The sequence below is a fragment of the Grampus griseus genome (assembly GCF_964374135.1).
Source record: "Grampus griseus genome assembly, chromosome: 4".
NCBI classification, from domain to species: domain Eukaryota; kingdom Metazoa; phylum Chordata; class Mammalia; order Artiodactyla; family Delphinidae; genus Grampus; species Grampus griseus.
In genome coordinates this window covers 91216893-91239471 of record NC_138997.1, presented here as the reverse complement: position 1 = coordinate 91239471, position 22579 = coordinate 91216893, and the positions used below count along the sequence as shown (strand labels likewise).

The 22579-nt window shown below is 35.8% G+C and overlaps 1 protein-coding gene across 2 annotated transcripts in view; it reads left to right on the top strand.

Moving 5' to 3' along the window:
- Nucleotides 1-22372, top strand: part of STIM2 (stromal interaction molecule 2) — a gene marked incomplete at its 5' end in the record, with an annotated part of 168580 nt that extends 146208 nt beyond the window's left edge. Inside the window, 5 exons of one of the 2 annotated variants that reach the window (XM_082653519.1) lie at nucleotides 1476-1643; nucleotides 2330-2430; nucleotides 2675-2913; nucleotides 15900-16170; nucleotides 20807-22372. In XM_082653519.1, coding sequence (XP_082509645.1) covers nucleotides 1476-1643; nucleotides 2330-2430; nucleotides 2675-2913; nucleotides 15900-16170; nucleotides 20807-21284 — 1257 coding nt within the window. In that variant the 3' untranslated portion in view covers nucleotides 21285-22372. Of the gene's footprint in view, nucleotides 1-1475; nucleotides 1666-2329; nucleotides 2431-2674; nucleotides 2914-15899; nucleotides 16171-20806 lie in introns of both variants that reach the window. The other variant, XM_082653520.1, reaches the window with a different exon arrangement.
- Nucleotides 22373-22579: the final 207 nt, after the last annotated feature.

Genomic DNA, 22579 nt, shown 5'->3' with positions numbered 1-22579 from the left:
TACTTAACTGTGGGGAAAATTAATTTGTGGTTATGGTGCTCCAGAAGCAGGATGCCCCATGGTTCATTTGTCACTTTGTCTGGAGGTCTTGAGTGTGTGTATGTAATTTCATAAATTCCATCATGTATCTTTTTTTTTTAAGAAGATGTTGGGGGTAGGAGTTTATTAATTAATTTATTTATTTTTGCTGTGTTGCGTCTTCGTTTCTGTGCGAGTGCTTTCTCTAGTTGTGGCAAGCGGGGGCCACTCTTCATTGCGGTGCGCGGGCCTCTCACTATCACGGCCTCTCTTATTGCGGAGCACAGGCTCCAGACACGCAGGCTCAGTAGTTGTGGCTCACGGGCCTAGTTGCTCCGTGGCATGTGGGATCCTCCCAGACCAGGGCTCGAACCCGTGTCCCCTGCATTAGCAAGCAGATTCTCAACCACTGCGCCACCAGGGAAGCCCCATCATGTATCTTTATACATCCTTAGCTTGAGCTCTTGCTAGTTTTTAAGTGAATCATTCCTACAATGGATTGTCTCTTTATTCTGTGTCATTTTCTTAGTGAGACTTTCCTTAAGAGTTTTTTCCTTAGCATGTAATACCACCTCATACACTAAGCATTTTAGTTTTCTGTTTATTGTCTGGCTCCCCTAAAGGGAGGCTAGAAGAAAAACTTCCACATTCTGACACTGAAGCTATTCATAGTTTCCCATGGAAAAATCAAGAAGACTCTCACTCAGAATCTGTTTTCTCGAAATTTACACTTGGTCTGCATATGCTAATTTATCAACTTTTTGGTATGTGAGAAGCAGGAAAAAATTAAATAGAGGTGATAAAACAGACTATAATAGGCAGATATGCTCATAACAATGAGAAATAACTAGCCATAAAGATGTCTGAAAAACTTTTTAAAAATGATATAATTACTTTAAAAAAATGGGTGTATAGTTAGGTAGCTACAGCAAGGTCTTTGGGGAACACTAGAAGGGGTAGTAGAACAGGTATTCACCCTATTTTGGATACTTCTTCATATCCTGTCCATAAACAAAGAAATACAAAAAGTGTAATCCATTTCAGTTTGTACATGCCCTGGGTTTTTGTCTGTCAGTGAGTCTGGCTATTATAAAATATAAAAATGCAGTATTGCAACCTAAGATATATGTAAGCTCCCTTTCACCCTCTGGCTTTACAAACTTGCTTAGTGAGTTTAAGAGGTACTTAAAAACTTCAGCTTTAGTTTTTAATGTTAGAAATATTGTTTTAGACTGTGATTTAAAAAGATGTTTACAAAGAGTATAATTCAGATTGCCTTTTCTCTTAATTTTGGTACTAAAAAATCTTAGTTTAAATATCTTTTAAAAAGAGAAATTTCTCTTTCTCTCTCTAACCTCTACCACCTTCCTCTACCCCTCTTTCTCCCTCCCTCCCTCCCTCCCTCCCTCTCTCTCCTTCTCTCCCACTCCTCCTTTTCTTTCCTACCTCCCTCCCAGGTTCGAATGGCTCTAAAAAAGGCTGAAAAAGAATTTGAACTCAGAAGCAGCTGGTCTGTTCCAGATGCACTTCAAAAATGGCTTCAGCTGACGCATGAAGTAGAAGTACAGTACTACAATATTAAAAGACAGAATGCTGAAATGCAGTTAGCTATTGCTAAGGATGAGGTACTCTATTATATTGCAAAACGTACTACGCTTCTAAAGGGATTAACCAGTTGGTATACAAAGATCTGAATAAAATTTTTAGTATTGCAGATTATTTTTATGAATTGGAACTTATTGCATAGATTGGCTCTCATAAAAGTGAAATCACTTTATTTAAGAGAAGTACATACCTTTCAGAATGACCTTAGTATCATTTAAAAATCATCCCTACTATCATTATCCTAAATGTTTTATACGGAGCTTTTCTCCTCTGGGTTGCTGCTTCATATCTGATTCAGGTTAGTAGTTACTAGAAATTAATGTCTGACTCTTAATAATTGTGTGAAATTACTGAGTCTTAATCTGATTTCTAGTGAAACAACAACAACAAAAAACTCGGTGCACTCACTAACACCTCCATTGCAGTAGGATATATAGTTTATGTTATTCTCCTAGTTTTAAATAGAAGATTCAGGTCTTTCTGATCCATAGAAATAAGGGAAAAAATTCTCCAGAACAAAGTTTGGCTTAGGAAAGCATGCTTTCTCTCTCATTTGTTTTCTTTTTTGGAAAATAGGGCTATATCTTGGCTAATAACTCCCCATTGATTTTATAATTATTAATATATTCAAAATAAAATAAACCTTATTCGTATATGTGTATTTTATCCCAAACCTAGCCTTATTTTTCTCTCTTTGGGTTTCTAGGCAGAGAAAATTAAAAAGAAGAGAAGCACAGTCTTTGGGACTCTGCATGTTGCACATAGCTCCTCCCTAGATGAGGTAGACCACAAAATTCTGGAAGCAAAGTAAGAATGTTACTGTCACTGTCTGTCTATTTTTATTGTGTTGAAATGTGTAATTTATAGGCAATTTATGTTTTAACTTGTCATTTAATTATGTACTATTATATCATTTATACTAATTCTGAAAAGGGGTAATTTCTTCTTGAAATTGGTTAATTGCCTTGGTCTGTTCATGTAGTTGACTTTTTTCAGTGCTGTATTAAAGACTTTTTGATGCAACAAGTAATTCCTATATTGGCTTTTCCAGGAAAGCTCTCTCTGAGTTGACAACTTGTTTACGAGAACGACTTTTTCGCTGGCAACAGATAGAGAAGATCTGTGGCTTTCAGATAGCCCATAACTCGGGACTCCCCAGCCTCACCTCTTCCCTTTATTCTGATCACAGCTGGGTGGTGATGCCCAGAGTCTCCATTCCACCCTATCCCATTGCTGGAGGAGTTGATGATTTAGATGAAGATACACCCCCAATAGTGTCACAGTTTCCCGGTAAGTGGTGAGTTCAAAAAAGAGAGTTGGTACAGTTTTAAAGGTAACTTTCTGCCATGCCTTTTATGAATCATTTGCTTTGAAATCTATGATAAAATTTGTGTTAATTCTTCATTTTCTCTTTTTTCTTTTTCTTGATCATTGTGTTTACTGTTTGACATACTATATGAGCTATGTGTGTTACACACATATATATATGTACACATATATAATAACACATACATGCTAAGTCACTGTATGAATGAAGTGCTGAGCTTTGAGGGAAAACATCCCTTCATATGGAAGCTTAATCTATAGTAGAAATTAAAAATTAGAGGAAGACCTTGGAAACCTGAGTTGCAATCCTAGCTCTGCCACTAACTAACCAACTGTGTGACTTTGAGCCAGTCGATTTATTTTAAATTGAGTTGCCTTCCCAGTAGGCATGTTTCATAGTATTTTGTTTTGCTTTTCCAATTCTATCCTTTTATTGAAAGAGTATTAATTAATATTTAACTCATAAAGCATTAAATCCACTCACCTTTACACAAAATTAAATTGCGTTTATATTTAGAAAACATACATTTTTTTGTTGCTAAAAAGTGGAGCTTCTCCCAAAGGTGGTTTTTTTGTTGTTGTTGTTGTTGTTGTTGTTTTTGCGGTACCCGGGCCTCTCACCGTTGTAGCCTCTCCCAACTGTGCTCCCGGAGCACAGGCTCCGGACCTGCAGGCTCAGCGGCCATGGCTCACGGGCCCAGCCGCTCCGCGGCATGTGGGATCTTCTTGGACCGGGGCACGAACCCGTGTCCCCTGCATCGGCAGGCGGACTCTCAACCACTGCGCCACCAGGGAAGCCCCCAAAGTTGGTTTTAACATGTACAGTTTTCATTATAATTGCTTTGTTATGCTGTATTCTTTGAAGATGTTTACAGTGTAAAGAATACATTTTGGTAGGAAGGTGAAATTTTACTATTTTAGATTTTATTAATAAATTGTAGAATTTATTAATAAATATTTGGAATTTTTGCAAAGTTATAGAGAGTGTAAATTTAAAGCGGTGTATTTCTTGTATTAGAAATCATTTGAAAAACTGTTTATCCTTATTACTGCTTGCCTGATTCATTTTCCCAATTTTTGTAACCTTTTTGAAACAGTATAGCTAGAACAAGATTCCAAAGAATAGAGAGCAAAATTTAATCATTAATCAGTTGAAAAACTCACACAGAAATTTGAGTCTTTGAGACACAAATCATCATATATGAGCATTTTGCAGTTTGAAATTTTCTGTCCAATTGTTACAACTTTCCTAAAGTTATGATTTAGAAAGGGTTCTAATGTTAAAACAATTTTATGAAATAAAGCCCTAAGTTTGCAAATAATTAATCAGTGACTGTGTGCTTGTGTTCATTTCTGTGATTTTAATTATCTGGTTTAACGGCAGACAGATAATGCAAGCAGATTGGGGAGACACTAAACTCTTACAAGAGGAAGGGGGAGAGGACAGATTGTAAATGCAGTGAATACTGGGAAGTATGTGACCTCAATCATTTCACTTGCCCCATGCTGCAAGATAGTGATGGTTGAAAAGTTTTATCTAGATATGGGCTAGCTCTGCTGTTTGGATACTGTCAACTTGAGTTTATTTGAATTATGTGCCCTTAAGCTTACCATATATGCAGCACTGATTCATAAGTGTATGATTTTGTTTGAAAATGATAGCTTTTTAAAGTTGCAGTTCCTCCTTAGAAACCATAATTATTCGATATCAGAAGTGTGCATATATGTATTCCCTAAAATTAACTAGTTTTTTCTTTACTTTTTTTTTAAAGTACTTTTTGATGGGGCAAGATATCCACATGTGCATTAAAACACTTATAACTAAATGTGAATAATTTTTTAGTGATTGTGATACACAGAGAAATTTGAACTTTTTAAAATTCAGTATGATGCTTTAGAAATGCTTAAGTTTATTATCTCTGAAAAATAACTTATGCCAAAGATTACACTTTGAGAGCTCTGTCTCCACCCAGTGGCACAAAAGTAATACTCCACTCTGTTTAGTTATAAAAGCGTAATTTCTGGACCTGACAAATAAACTCTTGGCAGTAGTACTAGGGTCTAGGGTAGGATGAAGGCTCTTCATTATATACTCTTTTAAGCAGTTTTAAATCTGCACCATGGATATGTGTAAATTGTCTAAGAGTGAAGGAATGACAAGGAAGCCTGCCTGTGGTATGTTAAGAGCGAAGTAAAAGATTATAAAACCATATACAGAATAATATTGTCTATGTTTAATTATGTGTAAATAAAAAAGAGAAGATATTATCAAAGGTTAGCTCTGTATGGGTTTTCCCAGTACCTTTATAGTATCTACTAAATATTCATAGTGGGATTGTGGTAGCAATTTATTTAAAATTTCTTATCATAAAGCTCTTCAGATATGCTTAAAAATACTGAAAATAAATTGCTCATTTACTACAAAGATAAACAGATTTTAACATTTTGCTTTATTCATCTTTCTTTTTCTCTGAAAAAGAAAACACATCTCCTCCCCTTCCTACTAAAGTTGTATATCTTCTAAAGCCTGTTTTACTTGTATTACATGCAGCTACATCTATAAACAATAGATACAATTGTTGTTTGTTTAAAAATGTACATAAATGGTATCAAACTGTGGGTATCATTTTGCAGCTCTTTTTGGTCAAAAGTATGTTTTAGAAAATTTCCATGTTTATATACAGATAAATTCACTAAAACTGTTTAATATGAGTCAACCACAGTATATCTATTTATCTTTTGTAATAATAAACCACAGTTTATCCAATTTTCTACTGAGATAGGTTCTTTCTACTTTTTTGCCCTTGTAAAAATGAGCATCCTTATCTCTATCTCCTTATTTCTAACTTTGAGAGTTTCTCTGGGTGGACACCTAGAAATGGATTGCTAAGTCATTGGGAAGGCACCTCTTATTAGTCGTTGCCAAGTTGCTTTCAAAGTGGTTCTATCTGTTTACATACCCACTGTTTATAAGAATGCCTGTCTGCCTGTATCCTCACCATACTAGGAATGATCTGGTTTGTTTTGTAACTTGAATGCGTGTGATATGATACCTTAGTGTTATTAAAATTGTAATTTCTTTAAAGACTACTGAGGTTGTCTTTAAAGACTAAAAAGACTACTACTACCATTTCATATTTATTGGTGTTTGTCATTCAGATTTTTTCCTCTCTGAGTTGCTTGTTCCTGCTGTGGAATCTCCCTCCGAGATTCCATACTTATCTGGAAGAATTTTTATTATTATTTTCTGGTTATTTGAGGGTTGCAGATATCTTTTCCTAGGTCTTGGCTTTTCTTTTTTACTGTGCTTTGTTACTTATTTTCTTTTTTTAATCAAATGGTTTTTTTTCAAAAAACATTTTTAATGACAAATTTACAAATCTGGTTTGTGTTTTTATGTCTTTTTCATAAGGCGATAGATTGTTGTTTGCTCTACTAAAAGTTTTTAACTTTCACTTTAATCCTTTAGTCTTTTCATCTACCTGGAAGTTATTTTTGTTCCTTTTGTGAGTGGAATCTAAAGATATCTCTTGATGTATGGATAAACAGTTGTCCTAGTCTCATTCCTGCTCTATCCTTGCTGGTTTGTAATACAACTTCTCTCCATAGATACATAAATGCTTCCAGGCTCTTTATTTTTTTTCCGTTGATCCCATTTTGCTTTAGTTGCTATATGTAGCTTTATAGTAAGTATTAATGTTTGATGGGTTTAATCTTCCTCTATTAAATTCAGAATTGCTACTCTTGGCAAGTTATTCTTATGAATTTTAGGATCAGCTTACGAAACGCCATGAAAACTTCCATGGGGCTTTTATTGGAATTTCTTTGAATTTAAAGATTAATTTTTAGCTTGTTTTTTTTAATAGTTACATGTGTTACCTTTCTTTAAAAAGTTATACTTCAAATTGCTTGTTGCTGATATGTAGGGAAAAGCTGTTGATTTTGGTATGCTGATTTTGTATATAGAAACATGGAATTTTTCTCTAAGAGTGTTTTGGATTTTGTTTTGTGGACAATAATAATGACTTCCCCCCCCCTTTCCATTCCTTGTGCTTTTATCCCAAGGCAGTCTAAGACCTCCAGTAAAATGTTGAATAAAAGTGCGAAAGTGATCGCAGACAAATAGTGATCTCCATTTCTAACTTTAAAGAGAATGCTTATTTCATCATGAAGTGTGTTTTTTGGTTTATTTGTTTTGTTTTTTGCTCTGTGTTCGATGGGTTACATTTTTTTTTTGGCTGAGCCACGAGACACGTAGGATCTTAGTTCTCTGACCAGGCATTGAACCCATGCCCCCCTGCATTGGGAGCACGGAGTCTTAACCGCTGGGCCGCCAGGGAAGTCCCTGATGGATTATTTTTAAATTAAGGAAATTAATCTCTATTTCTATTTTGCTAAGAATGATTTTTCTTTTAAATCAATGGATGTTAAATTTTACCAAATTATTTTTCTGCATAATTTGAGGTAATTGCTTGTTTTATTTTTCTTTATTCTGTTGAATTTTAATCTGTTTAAATAAATTCCTTTAAATGTCAGTGAAACTTTTAGTCACAATGTTCTGTTTTGATAATAATTAGATTTGGTTTGCTATATTATTTTATTTAGGGTTTTTACGTTTTTAATCATAGATTAGTCAATAATTTTCCTTCTCGACACTCTGATTTTGGTATCAAGGTTATATTAGCATCATAAAATAAGGCAAAGAATACCCCCTTTTTCTTTCATTTCATTTTTTTTTTTACTCTTATAGTAGTAGTTAAGAATTTGGTCTCTAGAACAAGATTGCTAGAGTTTGAATCCTTACTCCTCCATTTAACTTATATGTATGTAATGTTGTCTAGTATTTTGTTTTGTTTTGAATGTCCCGCAAAACATTATTATTATTATTATTATTATTTTTGAGGTACGCAGGCCTCTCACTGTTGTGGCCTCTCCCATTGCGGAGCACAGGCACAGGCTTAGTGGCCATGGCTCACGGGCCCAGCCGCTCCACGGCATGTGGGATCTTCCTGGACCAGGGCACGAACCCGTGTCCCCTGCATCGGCAGGCGGACTCTCAACCACTGTGCCACCAGAGAAGCCCAAGACATTATTTTTTATTTGTGTAACTTTGTGGGAGGTACTCTCTCTAAGCTTCCTTGTCTGTAAAATGTAACCTACCCTATGAGATTATTTTGTAATTTAAACTAAATAATATTTGTAAAACAATTAGAACATACCCTGGCCCATAATAATCCTCAGTAAATGTTTTGAATTTTATTCTGTATTCTGAAATATAAGATACAGATGATTCTATGAAGATTTTGAAGAAATTGCCTATAGGCAGTTTGAGTTTGGTGTGTGTGTATGTTGGCAGAAGGGAAGGAGACAGATTTTTAAATTATTGATTCAGTTTCTTATAATGGTCATACGTCTAGATTTGTTAAATTATATATTTCTAAAATATTGTTTGTTTTATCTGAGTTACAAAATTTGTGGCTTAAAGTTGTCCATAGTATTTTATATGATTTTAAAAATCTCACATCTTTAAATTTTCTTTTCATTTCTCCTCCTTGATTAATCTGGCATGATTTGTCTATTTTATTTCACTCCGTCATTCTTCAGAGAGCTAACTGTTGGTTTTGTTGATATTCTCCATTTAGTTCTGCTCTTATCTTTTATTTCCTTTATTGGAATTTGCTTCATTTGTTTGTTTTTAATATTTAGACAGCTAGCTCATGAATTTTCAGTCCTCCTGTTTCCTTAATGTATGATTTTTATGGCTGCGAATTTCCCTCTAAGAACGACTTTAACTGAATCTACCTGAAGTTTGGATACATATAGTTTGATTATCATCTAGTTTTAAAATGTTTCCAACTTTTAATATGTCTCTTCCTTGAAATATGAATTATCTGGAAGTATATGTTTAAGTTTCCAAATGTAGTATGTTTGTTTTGTTGTTTATTTGGTCATTAGTTTTTAAAGAATATCTTTACTTATCAATTTCTAGTTGTATTATGCTTAGAGAATAGCATCTATATAACATTTATTCTTTGGTATCTTCTGAGACTTGCTTCATGACCTAGTATTTATTTGATCGAATATTTAAAAATTTCCACACATATCTGAAAAGTACATTTTCTTAATTGTTAGTTATAGGATACTATATTGTTGGTTAAATCATGTATTAGTTATGAAAAATCTCTATATACCTACATTTTGGTCTACTTTTCTGTCAGTTGCAGAAAGAAGTTTGTTCTTCAGATCTCTCTGAATTTCTTCTTGTAATTCTGCTCATTTCTATTTTATATAGTTTAAACCAAGTTATTCGGTGAATATAAGTCCAGATGTATCTTTTTAAAAGATTAACTATTCTTCTATGATTATGCGGAGACTGCTTTACAGCTAGCCGTACTTTCTGCCTTTAAGTTTGTATTATCTGATATTAAAATAGCTATAGGAGCTTTCTTTTGATTAATATTTGCCAGCGTAACTTTTTCTTTACTTAAAATTTTTTCCATCATTAGGCTCTAGATATGTCTGTATAAGAAATAGTAATAACTTACTATTTTGCTTTCTATTTGAGGATCTCTGTTGCCAGCGAAGTCCAATTTAATCCAATTACATTTAATCTGCTTGCTGATCCGTTTGGATTTCTCTCTGGCATATTATTTTGTGGTTTCTCTTTTCTATACCTCTTTTCAGCTTCTCTGTCATTCTCCTAAAGGATCTTCAGGTGCTTTAATTTTAGATACTACCCTCCGCATCTTATATATTAATGTTGTCTAGTATTTTGTTTTGAATACCCTGCAAAAGTCATTTTTTATTGTTTTATTCAGTCGTTTTTCAGAAAGACTTATGTGTTTCTCTCTTCATCATTGTATTTTGTTTTTTACTCTTTCCTTTTTTTTTGCTTCCTTGAAAATATGTTCTTTGGTAAAAATTCTTTCAGTTAGCAACTGAGAGTAGTAAATTCTCTGTCTTTGCCTGAAAATGTCTTTATTTTCACTCTCACTTGAGAATAATAGTTTAACTGGATATCAGATTCTAGATGAACAATTACTTTTCCCATAGTATTTTGAAAACATTTGTTGTTATTTTCAGGCCTCTTATTGTTACTGTTGAGAAGTTTTAGTAAGGCAGATTGTTCCAGTTTCCTTTTAGGTAATTTCTCATTTCTCTCATCACTTAGAAAATGTTATCATTTTCTTCTGTTACACGTTTTTACTATAATATAATTAGGTGTACAATTTTTTCCCTGATACTTGGTGTGCTTTTGAATCTGAAGATGATTATCTTTTTTCAATTACAGAAAAATTATTAGTTGTTTTCTCTTTTAATATTGTTTTTCTTTTCTCTCTTCACTCCTACTGGAATATTAGTTGTATAGAAATATAAGACTAATATTAGCCTATAATTATATGTTTGATCTTATTTTATCTTCCACATCTCTTAACCTTTCTTTTTATCTAATTGTGCTGCATTCAGAAAAATTTCCTTAGATCCATCTTTGAGATTACTTACTCTTTCTTCAGCTCCAATTTTGTTTAACCCATTCTTTGAATTTTTAATTTCAGTGACTGTTTTCATTTCTATTAGTTCTCCTTGATTCTTCATAAAATCTACTTGTTTTTTAATGCCTTGTCCTTTTTTCATTTTTATTTTATAATTTAATGCCCTTAAACATCTTATATTTTAGTTTTATTTGATAATTGTATTATTTGATGTTCTTGATTGATTATTGCAGCTGTTTCTTGAGTTTGCAGAGCAGATTGCCTTCTCCTGTTTTATAGTGTTTTACTGAACTATCTTAAAGGAACTTCCTTTTTTTCTTCCCTCCAGGGAAACACTTTGTGAGGAGTAGGAGTGCTCCTCAATATGATTTCTCTTGCTTCTGGCAGTAGTTTCAAGGGCTTCACCTACTCAGGACCATCTTTTTTTTTTTGTTAACCTTTCGGATTTGGGTTTCACAGACCCTTCTGGTAGTATAAACTTGAACTCCAGGGTAATATGAGTTAGTTTGTATTGAGTTTGAGTATTGAACACCCAGCATATTGAGTTTTTCATAAGAACCTTTTTAAATTCCAGTATCCAGAGAACATTCATTGAAGGAAGTTCCCTTGTTCATTGGTCAGATTTCTTTTCAGTACACCCTCCCACTGAGGAATGCAGCCATCTAGGCCCAGGCTTTTATCCAGAACACTCACAATTCCTATTCCTCACCTTCTGTGGGCTTAAGATGTCATTTATGTCCCCAAATTAAAGCGCAAACCCTTAAATTACTGAGACCGAGAACCTCCCACAGCAGTTCCAACATCACTCACAGGCCTACTAACTCTGACTTTTAGTCTTTGTGTTTTGGCATCCAAGAATTTTCTCTTCTTCCTTGCAAACTCAGCTATGCATTTAAAACTGTTGTTATATTTTATTCAGCATATTGAAGTACTTGAGGCTATTTAAAGTGTGTGGTTGGGGGTTGGAAATGGTGGTCAGGTTATCTTTGACTGCCATATTGCTAGAACCAGAAGTCCCTATATTACTTATTATTTTTGGTTGTTGGTGGTGGTGGGGGACCCCCTTATTCAAAACCAAATTTCATCTTCTTTGCCATAAGAAAATACAGTTTGCAAAATAGTGTCTTATTAAATTGTTATGCTCCTGTATATAATTATTGATATTAGAATGAAAAATCACCTCAAATAAATATCTGTACAGTGAACTTCAGTGTTTCATTTAGCTACTCTTATAAATCACAGGTAGGGATGGCTGTCGGCTTTCATTGAGAATTAATAATAGCCTGGAGGTACTATTAAACATGTTCACCTTTTGTATAGGAGAGCTTGTTACAAGGTCAAAGTGAACTGCTTTTTAATCCTACATGAGTTTTGTGGTGTTGGCAATATGTAAGAAGAAAATTTTTTGAAAGGATTGTAGAGTTGTAAACATTTTCTAGATGTGACCCATTTATGAGTCTCATCTTTATGTTATATTCTTTATTGGATTACTTAGAATTTTCCTCATATAAACTATTTGCTTTGTATTTAAACCTTCTTCATGCGGTATCTTTCCATCTTTGTGAGTAATACAAAAAAAATTTTTCCAAGCAGGGAATCCTGATTCTTCTCAGCCCTTCGCATCACACCTAGTCATGGCTGAATGTGGCTGTGTTTTACTGTGTATACCAAGTAACCAGTGACTGATGAGAATGGCTGTATTATATGCTAAGAGTTGTAGAACTTAATCATCTGTGTCAGTCTGGACACATTCTTTTAGTATTTGTAGGATATTGTTTCTTCTTTGACAAAGTGAGAACATCGGACTAAAGATTTCCAGGGTTTCCTCCAGTTCTGTAATCTATGAATCATTATAAATAAGTAAGGGAAAATTCTAATGTTTGTCTACTAAATTATAAATAGTTTCATATTATATAATTTGTGTTTGGAAAAAGCCTTGTATGGTATTTATGGAGGTAGTCAAATATTCTGAAAATATTCCCTTTAATTTTACCCATTTTCTTTTTTTTTTTTCCCAGTCAAGTTATTTCAGTGGCTGTTTCTGTTTGAATTGTTTGTTAATTCACTCAGTAAATACTTACTGTACATCTACTTTTTTTAAAAAATAAATTTATGTATTTTATTTTTGGCTGCGTTGGGTCTTAGATGCTGCGTGTGGGATTTCTCGAGTTGTGGTGAGCGGGGACTACTTTTTGTTGCAGTGCATAGGACTCTCATTGCAGTGGCTTCTCTTATTGCGGAGCACGGGCTCTAGGTGCGCAGGCTTCAGTAGTTGTGGCTTGCGGGCTCTAGAGCGCAGGCTAAGTAGTTGTGGCGCACGGGCTTAGTTGTTCTGCAGCTTGTGGGATCTTCCTGGGCCAGGACTCGAACCTGTATCCCCTGCATTGGCAGGTGGATTCTTAACCACTGCGCCACCAGGGAAGTCCCTGTACATCCACTTTTTGTCTGGCATTGTGCTAGTTGTGATTCAGTGTTGAACATGGTACACAGTTATTTCCTTCATGAAACATGCAGTCGAATGGAGGACAGACAAGAGCAATGCACTAAGTTATGTCATGGGGAAATACACTTTGGTGTTGCCATGTGAGCACAAGAGGGCAAACACTGACCTTAAATTTGGAGGGGTTGGGAAACTTCCTGGAGGAACTGCTCTTTAAGTGAAATGGGAGGTCAAGGGAGAGATGAGATGAGGAAAGAAGGTATGGAGATACTCTGATACTTCTGGGAGCTGAGTGAGGTATATTGTTCCTAGTATTCCTATAACAGAGAAGAGGGACACTAGTTCCAAATTAGAGGCTAGATAAATAGGGCATTCTAAGCCATGTTAAGGAGTTTGACTTTATCCTAATCCTAGAAGTAATGGGAGCAACTTAAGGGTTTTAACCAATAAAATGTCATATTCCTTTTCCATTTTAAAATGATCATGCAGGTTGCAGTATGGAGAATAAGTTGGAGGAGAAAGATCAGTTATTATTCTGGTGCAGTAGTCCAGCATAATACAGCAGTGATTTGTTGAGGGGGAAGTGGAGAGATGTGAGAGATACCCAGGAGGTAGAACTGGAAACACTTTATGATTAACTAGATGTGGTTTATGATGGAGGAGGAAGAGTCAAGAACGTCTGCGTTTCCAATTCAGATAACTAAGTGAGTGGTGGTGTTTTTGTTTTTTTTTTTTTTTTTTTACACCAAGGTGTAAGGAACATAGAAGAAGGAGTGGGTTTGGGAGGAAAATGTTGAATTCAGTGTGGGTATCTGTGGAACACCCAAATGTCAAGTAGGCAGTTGATTGTGAAGTCCTAAAGTTTAGGAAAAAGATTAAAAGCTAGAGTCACAGATTTGGACTTCTATAGACTGCAAAGGGTAATTGGAGTAATGGGAGTGGATGAAATTTCTTGAGAAGAATAAGTGGAACAAGAATAACAAGGCCTAGAACAGAACTTCGGAGACAAACAATTAAGGGACAGTAAAGGAAGAGGTGAGAATGTTGTTGGAGAGGTCAAGGAAAGGATAAACTAATAATGTCACGTGCTGGTCCAGTGTCAAGGAAGGATGGAGATACTCACTGAATTTAGCAATGAGGAAGTTTATCATAACTTTGTTAATGATAGTTGCAGGGAAATTGTATGGAAGCACTTTACCATTTCTTTGATGAATGAGTGAAGATAAAGTAGTATAGAAAGCAACATAGATCATTTACATAAAAGGGAAGAGAGATGTCAGCTGAAAACAGTCTGAGGGTAGAGGAGGTTTTCTTATTGCTGTTGTTTATCTGTTTGTTTCTCAGGTTTGTTTTTTCAACTTTTTTAAAAAATAAATTTATTTTATTTTATTTTATTTTTATTTTTGGCCGTGTTGGGTCTTCGTTGCTGCACGCGGACTTTCTCTAGTTGCTGCGAGCGGGGGCTACTCTTCCTTGCAGTGCGTGGGCTTCTCATTGCAGTGGCTTCTCTTGTTGCAGAGCACAGGCTCTAGGTGTACGGGCTTCAGTAGTTGCGGCACGCAGCCTCAGTAGTTGTGGCACATGGACTTAGTTGCTACGCAGCATGTGGGATCTTCCCAGACCAGGGCTCGAACCCATGTCCCCTGCATTGGCAGGCGGATTCTTAACCACTGCGCCACCAGGGAAGCCCCCTGTTTTTTTAACTTTTATTTTTAAGTGCCAATGGGAAATAGAAGAGGAGAAGATGAAGATAAAGGCAGCAAAAGGGATAAGCAGTAGATAAGGTCCTTGAGTTTAGGGTAGAGAATGGGACAGATAGTGGAAGGAACAGAATGTGTGAACTAGAAAGGTAGGAATGTTAGAATCTAAATTATCTGATGTCTTAAGCTTATTATTTCAAAAATGAAGCAATTCTGAATGATGGCAAGACCAAGGCATGAGAGTGGGTGGTGGAGTAGAGTAGAGGTGAATGTCTTGTGAGAAGAGATGAAAAACATGATTGGTTAAGGTGTTCATCTTACAGATGAGATGGCTCAAGCTGGTGAGAGGTTGGATGGACTGGTAAGAGAGAGACTAAGCAGGAAGTGACTAGTGAAGTGGAGATGAGAGATTCACGTGGCTTTATAGCGTGTGTCAAAGGAACATGTTTTTATAAAGGGAGTGAGGGTTTACAACAATATTGGGGAGTGAGAAGGCCGTCAATCTGTTGTTCTGATGCTGCAGCATGTGAGGTATGAAGAATGAACGGCTTCAGCTTGAGATCAGTATTCTTAGGAGAGCTATGTTTCCATTAAGGCAAAGAAATGAAGTGCCCATTCAATGAAGATTTAAGCACATAGGGGAAGTTTGTCTACTGTCTGCGTGGGTCTAGACTGAGACTGGGAGCAGAAACAAGGTAATCTAAGACTTCTGGTTAGTTCCACAATAGTCAGTGTTCAAAAAACAAGTTTTTATCTGACCTTTGCCTAAAAAATAGTGAGACTATATATACAGTATTTAAATGATCCTTGATTTAAAATTTCTCAAAGTTCAAACAAGTTGTGCTGTCTCAAGAGATATTTGTTGAAAAATCCAACCTGTTTTACTGAATAGTTTTCTCGTCTTTCAATGTTAAAATTCATTAAAATATTTGCAATAAAGTACAGATTCCTTTTAAATATGCTTTATTGATTTTTAAATATAAGAATTTGTTATCTTGGGTAAATGTTTAAGCCTTTATGGTTAGTAATGTCAGATTTTGTATTTAAAACCACATGTGTTTATATGTTCACTTCTGTTTATTTTTTAGACCTGTTTTTATTTTTGTTACATTTTTTTTTACTTCTTAACTTTCCTGAGAAGCAGCTTTACAGGTGATAGAGGATGGTAATAATTGTACAGTTACTTCAACAAAGGTAGATTCAATGGTGACAAAGGTAGATTAATCACATCAGTTCTCTTTGGTGTGTCTCTGTAGTGTGCATGAAAGGAGCATTGGATTTTATGAATGTTTTCATTTATTTCTGCTTGGCTTTCAGGGACCATGGCTAAACCTGCCGGATCACTGGCCAGAAGCAGCAGCTTGTGTCGCTCCCGCCGCAGCATCGTTCCGTCCTCGCCACAGTCTCAGCGAGCTCAGCTTCCTGCACATGCTCACCCGGCACACCCCCGGCATCCCCACCACCCCCAGCACACACAGCACTCCTTGCCTTCCCCTGATCCAGATATCCTCTCGGTGTCAAGTTGCCCTGCTCTTTATCGAAATGAAGAGGAGGAGGAGGCCATTTATTTCTCTGCTGAAAAGCAATGGTATTGGCAATGAATGAAATACTGTATGTGTTGGGCTGGGTGGGTAGGAGTGGTATGTTGTGTTAATTTTCTACTGCTGCGTAACAGGTTACAACAAACTTTAGTGGCTTCTAACAACACCCATTTATTAGCTCTCAGTTCTGTATGCCAAAGTCCAAGCTTGGTGTGGCTAGGTTTTCTGCTCAGGGTCTCACAAATCTAAAATCAAAGTGTTGGCTGGGCTTTATTCTTATCTGGGGCTAGGGGGCCTCATCAAAGCTCACTTGGTTGTGGCAGAATTCAATTCCTCATGGTTACAGTACCATGGTCCTGGTTTCCGTGCTTGCTCTCAGCTGGGGGCTGCTCTCAGATTCTAGAGGCTGCCTGCTCTTCCTTGCCATGTGTGGCCTCTATCTTCAAAGCCAGCAACAGAGAATTTCCCTTCTTTCAAATCCCTCCTTTGCTTTGAATCTCTGCTTTCCTTTATCTCTGATCTCTATACCCAAATTTAAAAGGCTTACCTGGATAATAATCTCTCTATATATTAAGATCTACTAGTTTGGGCCTTAATTACACCTGCAGAATCCCTTCATAGCAGCACCTATGTTAGTGTTTGATTAAATAACTAACTGGGAGAAGATGTGTGCACACCAGAGCTGGGAATTGGGGGACCATCTTAGAATCCTGACCACCACACACATAGGATATTTTGAGATATAACTGCTTAGAGGCTATTGCACACAATTGACTCAAGTCTCAGAATATAAACTTGTCTAACGAACAGTTTCATATGTAAAATATAAAGGCATGAGCTTAAATATACTTGAGCACAAGGAAACATTAAATATGACTGACTGAGGTTTAAAAATATTTGTTGCCAATTAATGATTTGTTCTGTTATGTGCTAGTACTTGCTAGCGAGCAAGCAGTATCAGATGCAAAAGATTTAAGAAAATGTCAGGAACTTAAAGGAGGAAATTATATTCATAACACTTCTTTTTTTTTTTTCTATAAAGTAGATATAGCAGCAGTGTATTCTAGTCCAATGAGACCGGTTGCTGTTGGGGATCTCTCTAAACCGTATTCCTCTTTTGGAGCAGTACGGTATTAAGTGACAGAAAAACTGGTATTGGTTTCTGAGTTTGCCATTTAGTAGCCATGTGGCCATGAAGTCTTTACTGTTCTTGTTAGAAAAACAAAACCAGAAGGAATGGGCTGGATACTCGCCATAAGCCCTGGTGGCTCTCTGTCATGTGATTCTTCACACATAATTGTTTCGTCTGCTAGTGAAAGTAAATTTTATGATTAGAAAGTGATTATTATAGCATATTCCTAAGGAGATAGTACAAGTTTTGTGTTGTCATTGCAACTGGAGAATCTGAGGCACCTTTGCTTGGTTAGCACTTTATGACCAGCTTTTTTGTCTAACCTTTGCAGTATAACTGTAGTCACCAGTAAGATGGCTTTACTGACAAAACTAATTTTGTGTGGCTTATGGAAATTAGTAGGAAAACTCTAGAGCTCTGCTGTCCAGTAGAATTTTTTGCACTGATGGAAATGTTCAGCCCTCATTTCAAAGAGCACTGTCAGAAATTCACAGCTAGCTCATAAATTTGAGAAGAATTTGGATTCAGACAACTTCCTCCTCTCCATTTTAGTCTTTTAAGTGTTGAACCACCAGAATCCTTACAAAATAATAATAATACAAACATTTACTATTTACCAGTCTTTTATGTTCTATGCATTATTGCACGTATACGCTCATTTAAACCTTATCTTGAGTTAAGTCTTGTTATACGTGCATTAAACTTACATAAATTCAACTACACGTCACTGTGGGAAAAAAGTAAAAGTAGAAAAATGACATAAATGGTACATACAGTTAAATTCAATATTCTGAAGAATATATGCTCTGGGAAAAATGGGAGATTTTAAGGTGTACTAGACCTGTATTCCAAGTCTGACTAGTTATGCAGAAGAAGCAACACTTCAGATTATTATTTGTTTTGGAATTAGGATATTAGAACTAAAAGTAGTATTAGAGATTGATCAAATACTCTTACCTAGACAAGAAAATTGAGATCTGGTTAAATTAATTGATTTGCCCAAGATTGTACAGCTAATTAATGGCAGGACCAGGACAGGAATCTAGGTCTCCTAAATTAGGTCAGTATTCTTTTCACACATTATTTAGATTTTAGAAGCTAGTTTTTAAAATATTTTTAACCTAGTTTAGAATTTCACACACAAAGCAGCCAAACCACATAACAGAATAGAAAGTAAATTCATAAAATTTTGACTAGATCAGCTTCTGGCTCTGGAAGCTGAAGGAACAGTGAACAGCTTCAGGGAACAGTGATATATGCTGTTTGATTAAAGGACATCTACTCCAAAAAGAAGCCTTGCAGAAAACTCCCTACCAGTGATTGATTTCTGAGTCATTTCTTCCGATCTGAACTGCTCCTTGCCCTCTGTTAGCACTATCCATTATCAATTGTAAGAGCATTTGAAAAATTATGCAGTACATGTAACTGTATAAAATGAAAGCATTATTTAAGTCTTTATTTGCCCAGGAGATTTTATACCTTCTGAAAGCTTGTAGTGTAATAAAGACAGTCTTCACATATATGTGTGAGTAAAGTTCATAGAAAAGACTAAATACATTTAGCAGTCTAATATATAACTGAAGTGTGGTATTAACAAAACACATGTCAAAATCAATAAACATGCATATCATAACATGGATAATGGTAGTAATCATAGGTCATCCAAGGTGAGAGAGCATTCAATTCATTTACTCTATAAATATGACTTTAGTCCTTGCTGTGTGCCGTGTACTTGCTAATAACTTGAGCTGCCAAGACAGGTGAGACAAGGTCCTGGCCTAGTTCCAGCTGGTAGATGATGATCATATGTGTTCCTGCCTTTCTGTCTTCAGCTCTCTTCCTTCTCTCACCTTATTTCTTTTGCCAGTTACTTTTTACCTTGACTCTACTTTTCATTTTGTAATCATTCTGTTCATAGAGTGAACGCTATTCATCTCAGGTATGGTACATTCAAAAATGAATAAATTGTTATCCCTATTCTTCAGAATTTTCCTCCCTCCCTCCCTTCCTTCTCTTCTTATCTTTTCTTCTCTTTTTCCTTCCTCCCTCCCTTCCTTTCTTTTCCCTCCCTCCCTCCCTCCTTCCTTTCTTCCTTCCCTCCCTCTTTCCCTTCCTCCTTCCCTCCCTCCCTTCCATACTTACTAAATATCCACTATGAGCTTGTCACTATTCCAGAGAATACAAAAGTTAATAAGACTTCCTGCCCTCATTGTCTCCTTTCTTCTGGGGAAACTGACTATAAATAAGTTAATATAAAATATTTTAGGTAGTGATAAGTTCTGGGATGCTAAACAAAGACAGGTAAAAGGAAAGAGAATGCTGCTTTGGATAGGGTAGTTAGGAGAAGCATCTCTGGAGAGAGAGCATTTGAGTCATGTGGAGATGGAGGGGAAAAAAGATGAGGCAGAGGGAACAGCAAGTGCAACAGCCCTGAGGGAGTCGCAAGATTGGCATGTGGCAGGAACAAGGAAGAGGCAGAAGATGGTACACCGTGCAGCTGGAGGGATAGCCGTGGACCTGACCATGCAGGGCTTTGCGGCCTTTGGCAAGGACTTTGGAGTTTAGCCTAAGTGTGTGAGGAAGCATTGGAAAGTTTTGAGCAAGAGATTATTGTGCTCTGATTGAATTTTTAAAAACCACTTTAAGGGCTGTGCAGAGAAGTAACTCAGAGGGAAGAACAAGAACGGAAGCAGGGAGAGGAATTAGGAAGCTATTGCTATCATTGAGGTAACTGGTAGGGCAGGAAGAAGGATGGTAGCAGTGGGACAGGAAGAAAAGGGTGGGTTTGAGGTATATTTTGAAGGAATAGCTGATAGCATTTACTGTACGTTGGCTTTGGGGTTGTAAACTTTATTTTTTCCAGTCTTCTTTATTTCTCTTGCCACTGTGGAAAAGAGGGAAAAATCACAAAGGAATAAACTTGTGATAATTTATTGAATGTCTACTTTAAAAAAATAGCTCAATATCATTACCTTTCACCTGCCATCCACTCCCCACCCGAGTGTATCTCACCTCTCTTCCCTTCTGTTTTAAACTTGGGAGAGCTTATATTTTAGCTTAGTATATTCGTTTCTTCCTTCCTTAGGAAGCTATATTTAATCAATTTAATGACTAAACAGTAAAGGGAGAAGGTGGTGACTAAAATTCATCTTTTCAACTATATGTCAACTATGTGATTTAGAAAGAAAAATTTTCAGTGTTGAAACAAAACACAGAAGTAGCTGAAATGATAAAAACCTGTAAAATTTAAACATTTTCATTTCTCTGACAATTGAAGAAGGTGTAACTTTAAGTTATAATATTTTCTAGATTGGAAGGTATCATTATCATAGTGTATGTTAAAAATTAAACATTTTGATAAGTCATATTATTTAAAGTAGTAATTTTCTAAATTTTGTTGAAATGTGTATAGAATTTTAACATCTCTCCCTTTAATATTTTGATAGCTTAAACAGTGGAAGATGTTTTGGTTAGAATTAGTTAGAATGTCTGCCAGTACCCTTAAGAAACATATTGATTTAAAATTTTACCTTTGCCTCTATCTCATCCAGGGAAGTACCAGACACAGCTTCAGAATGTGACTCCTTAAATTCTTCCATTGGAAGGAAACAGTCTCCTCCTTCAAGCCTTGAGATATACCAAACATTGTCTCCACGAAAAATATCAAGAGATGAGCTCTCTCTAGAGGATTCATCCAGAGGAGATTCGCCCATAGCTGCAGATATCTCCCGGGGTTCTCCTGATTGTGTAGGTCTGACAGAAACTAAGAGCATGATCTTCAGTCCTGCAAGCAAAGTGTACAATGGCATCTTGGAGAAATCCTGTAGCATGAACCAGCTTTCCAGTGGCATCCCGGTACCTAAACCTCGCCACACATCATGTTCCTCAGCTGGCAATGACAGCAAACCAGTTCAGGAAGCCCCAGGTGTTGCCAGGATAAGCAGCATCCCACATGACCTTTGCCATAATGGAGAGAAAAGCAAAAAGCCATCAAAAATTAAAAGCCTTTTTAAGAAGAAATCTAAGTGAACTGGCTGACTTGGTGGAATTCCATTCAAGTGGCATCTTTAAACTTTTATCTCCCATCCTTCACTCCTCTTTTTTTGTTTTAATTTTAGGAATGTAACTCCATTGGGGCTTTCCAGAGTGGATGCCGTAGTGGAATGTCCTTAAGAGCAACTGTCTACTGTCTGCTTATTTAAATGACTATATAATCAATTTGTCAAGCCAGTTATTACTGAAAAATCATTAAGAGATGAGACAGTTTACAGTCATTTTTGCCTATTTATTTCTGCTTTGTTATTAGTGATATATATACAACATTTTGTTGAGAGCCACTATGGACTTAACAAGCTTTAATGGACTAGTAAGCCAGCATGGGCTTGCAAAAATTTCTTGTTTACCAGAGCATCTTCTTATCTTTCCACAGAGCTATTTACATCCTGGACTAAAATAACTTAAAAGGAGTAAAACTAATTGCACTACTGTTTCTCAGACTGGAAAAATATCTCTGCAAGTGAAACTGTATAGAGTTTATAAAATGACTATGGATAGGGGACTGTTTTCACTTTTAGATCAAAATGGGTTTTTAAGTAGAACATAGGGTTTCTAATTAACTTGATTTCTGGAAATGAAAACCCACGCTTTTATTATGGGAAGCTTCTTTAAATGCATTTAACATTATAAAGTTTCAAGTCCTGCTGTAAAGACCATGTTGTTTTGTTTTTCCCAGGGCTTTCACTGTGATTTTCTGCATTGCAGGCTGTATGATAAAATATAAATAATTTAAAGAGAGAGGCTCTTGATTCCTTACACAAAGTGGAAGAGTTAAAACTTGATTGAAGGACTTAAAACATTCACAAGCATATACTAAACTAGGGGGATGTGGGGATTCAGGCACTTGTTTACAGACTCAATAACTGCAAAGATTTATGGTTTGTGAAAAACTTGTACTGTGGAAAAGATAATAAATCGAAGACATTATTTTGTGGGACTGTGCTGATTTTTGTTGATAACACTCCACTAAGAACACTATATGTTTTTTGGAGAGCTGTGTAAGCTGTCTTCTTGCTTAACTGCAATATAAGAAATAGTGATGTTTTGGAAGTAAGTTGTCAACAAATTTCTTTCTATTTTATATTGTTTGTCATATTTTTATGTAGTTTGAAATGTTTAAATGTTCTAATATCAAGATTAACAAATATAAATTTATGGTGCATTTAGATTGTATTGTATTTATAAAGTTTGGGGTTTGTTAAACTGATAGCTTATTATAAAGGTAACTTTTACTGTGAAGATTGTCACATGAGTAACAAAGTACATTA